This window comes from Mastomys coucha, unplaced genomic scaffold, assembly GCF_008632895.1.
Source record: "Mastomys coucha isolate ucsf_1 unplaced genomic scaffold, UCSF_Mcou_1 pScaffold8, whole genome shotgun sequence".
Lineage (NCBI taxonomy): Eukaryota > Metazoa > Chordata > Mammalia > Rodentia > Muridae > Mastomys > Mastomys coucha.
Genome location: NW_022196914.1, coordinates 57,766,002 through 57,769,280, shown reverse-complemented (window position 1 = coordinate 57,769,280; position 3,279 = coordinate 57,766,002). Strand labels below are relative to the sequence as shown.

At 42.9% G+C, this 3,279-nt stretch overlaps 1 protein-coding gene across 1 annotated transcript in view; it reads left to right on the top strand.

Moving 5' to 3' along the window:
• Positions 1 to 3,279, top strand: part of Hexb (hexosaminidase subunit beta) — a 22,514-nt gene that overhangs the window by 3,258 nt on the left and 15,977 nt on the right. The window contains exons 2-3 of the mRNA XM_031360149.1: positions 480 to 625; positions 2,934 to 2,999. Of these exons, the coding sequence (XP_031216009.1) occupies positions 480 to 625; positions 2,934 to 2,999 (212 nt within the window). The remainder of the gene's footprint in view (positions 1 to 479; positions 626 to 2,933; positions 3,000 to 3,279) is intronic.

The following is a 3,279-nucleotide window of genomic DNA, read 5'->3' as shown; positions in this document are numbered from 1 at the left end:
TATATATATATATATATTAAAAAGAAAGTCATCCAGGCAGTGGTGGTGCATGCCTTTAATCCCAGCTCTTGGGAGGCAGAGGCAGGTGGATGTCTGAGTTCAAGACCAACCTGGTCTACAGAGTGAGTTCCAGGACAGCCAGGGATATACTATACATATATGTATATTATATATACTTTAAAAAGCATTCATTTTTATGCGTATGAATGCTTGGTATATGCGTATGCCTGTGCCCCATGTGTGTGCAGTGCCTTGGACTATGGAGGAGCTTTCAAAATTCCCATGTATGAATTTCATCCTCAGAAAGTTTTATCTGAAGGTGTGGACATCAGGGTTTTCAGGATACCCTGACAGTTTCAAGAGTGTCCTGAGAAAGAGCATGGTTAGGTTGAAGTGGCAGAAGATTTGAGAGCTGACTTCTATGTCCACTAGCACATACATACTATTTGGTTCCTTATTTAAATTAATTTCTCCCACAGGTATTACAACTATGTTTTTGGTTTCTACAAGAGACATCCTGGTCCTGCTAAATTTCAAGATCAACCACAGTTACAGAAACTTCTGGTCTCCATTAACCTCCAATCAGAGTGCAATTCCTTCCCTAGTTTGTCATCAGATGAATCCTGTAAGTACCTATTATAAAATGCAGTCATTGTAGAACTTTCGTAAATTCAGCAGTGAGTGTGGAAGGAAGGAGGATTAGCCTGTCTCTCACCCCAGCCCTCAGAATTAAGCCCTGCCATTTCAGGTGTGCATGCGTATGTTGTTTATTGCAGCAAATGTTTTGTTTGAGTACAAACATTAATATAAATGTTTAGCTAATATGATATATATGTTTAATTAACATTTAATTAACATATGTTTAATTATTATGATTTTATATTTTATATGATTATATGATTTTATATAATATATATATTCTGCAAACAGTGCTCTGAAGAGGATGCTTCTTGAGGTAAGTTTTAGGAAATTTGCCAGCATCCCAAATGTAAAATCCAGACCCCAAGCCCCTGTATTAAAAAGAAAGACAGCCAGGCGGTGGTGGCACACGCCTTTAATCCCAGCCCTTGGGATACAGAGGCAGGTGGATTTCTGAGTTCAAGGCCAGCCTGGTCTACATACTGAGTTCCAGGACAGCCAGGGCTATCCAGAGAAATCCTGTCTCGGAAAAAAAAAGAAAGAAAGAAAGGAAGGAAGGAAGGAAGACAGGCAGACAGACAGACAAGGGTACCCTGAGAACTAGAAATGAACCAATTTCTCCTTTGGAGAGGTAGCCACACACACCAAAGATACTCACTTGCCGTGAGACTTAAACAAAATGAACTTGCTGTCCATTGGTAGAGGTTGAGGACTGGCTGAACAGATGGAAGCCTGCCAGACAGACTGACAAACTGCTGAGTCGGGCCAAGGAAGGAAGTTGTATAGTGGTAGAGAGAGAGGTTCCATTTACACATCAACATACCAGAACTTGAAGGTAGAGAAAATCGTATTTTTTTTTTATCACACAATTATGTATGTCAATGCCCAGGAAAATAACTAATAAATAGAACTGGGGGGGGGGGGCATCTCAAGAAATGACTGAGTATTATTTTAATTACTGGTATCTACATGGTTATCCTCTAAAGCAAATGTATCCACCGGGCAGACACGTGCAGAAGAGGATGGTTGTAAAGTCAAAACCATTTCCCTACTCCAATACACACAAGCAGAATCACTAACAAGCCTAAGAATTTAGTTTTGAAGTGAAAATTCTATAGCTGCATGTCTGAGCACTTCGCAGGTTAGCCTTTGGACACTATATATGATTGGATGAGTTCAGCATCCTATTTATATACAACTGCTGTATACATTTTTATGGGATGAGTTTAGTCAGGGTCCTTCTTAATATGAGCAGACAAATCTCATCTATTGTGGGGAAAAGGAGACTTGCTTCACAATAGCAAAACGGTTTTGCTGAGTCTGACACTGCTCACTCAGCACCATGGTCTTTGGGCTGAAAAGGCTGTCATGGTAGAATACTCTCAGCTGAGCGTGTCACATGAGTGACACTCATCTTTTCCCTGCCTGCAGCCAACAGCCTCTGGCAGTCTGAAGGTAGTAGAAGGCGATGATATGGTACTAAGTCATTAACTGCAGCCTCCAAGGTTCTAGCTGTAGCAAAGTCTGCAGTTGGCCACCTGTAGCTCTCACTGTCTGTACCTTCTGTGATCTCTCCCTCTCCGCTCCCCCTCCCCGTCTCTGTGGTTGCCCTGCACAGGGGCCACACTAAAACCAAATTTACTGTGGGTCAAACTTAGGCAGAGTATGATTCCAGAGACTGAAGGATAAGGTCCTTTTTGACCCAACCCAGACAACTAGAACACTACACTCTTGTGGGTATTTTTGTTTTGAAACATTGTTCCTGTTTAGCCCAGGGTGGCGTTGAACCTATGGTCCTCATGCCTCTACTTTCTAAGTGCTGGGATTACAGGCCTAGTCCTCCCCTCCAACTGTGTCTGTGTGGTTGGAGTCCCATCATTCTTGATAGATATGCATTTCTTGAGTGAGGTGAAGCTGAATTGCAGTGAAGGAGCTAGAAAGCAAGTTTAGAGCAGATTTCAGATGGCATTGAGGGGAAGGGGAAGTAGGTCGGATGAAAATAGAAGAGTGGAGTTATCTCGCTGGCCTTGGGGGAAGTGGAAAGTTTAAGTAAAGACTGAATACTGAAGACTCTGCATTTCAGACCTGAGAAGGTGAGGAGGGGTGAGGGACGCCCAAGGTGAAGTGAGGCAGGGTCTCTGGGGTTCGGGCTGGGGCATTTTGAGTTGAAGGAATCTACATGAGGCATGCTGGAGGAGAGAGAACAAAGTGTGAAAATACCAACTGTAAAAGTGTAGAAAATAGATTGTGCATCATTCTGGGATTAACAGAAGTTCGCTAACCTTATCCCACAGATTCTCTGCTTGTACAAGAACCAGTAGCTCTCCTTAAGGCCAACAGAGTTTGGGGAGCATTACGAGGTAAGTTCCGTGCAGTTTCATTCTCTGTAGTGGAATATTATGTGTCGCTTTGTAAAACCAAGCACAGCAAAACTGTGAAAAACTAGTTTGAGCACTTAGATTCCTTCAGCCAAAAAATGCCCCAAGCTGAACCCTAGAGACTTTTGTCTCTCCTGAGTGAGTTCCAGGGCCATAGGCCAGGCAGCTGAGCTGTGTGAGCCAGGCCCTGCCCTCACCTTCTCAGAGCTGAACTGCCAGCTTAGAAACACAAAGCCTTTAAGTACTCAGGGTTTTTTTTTTT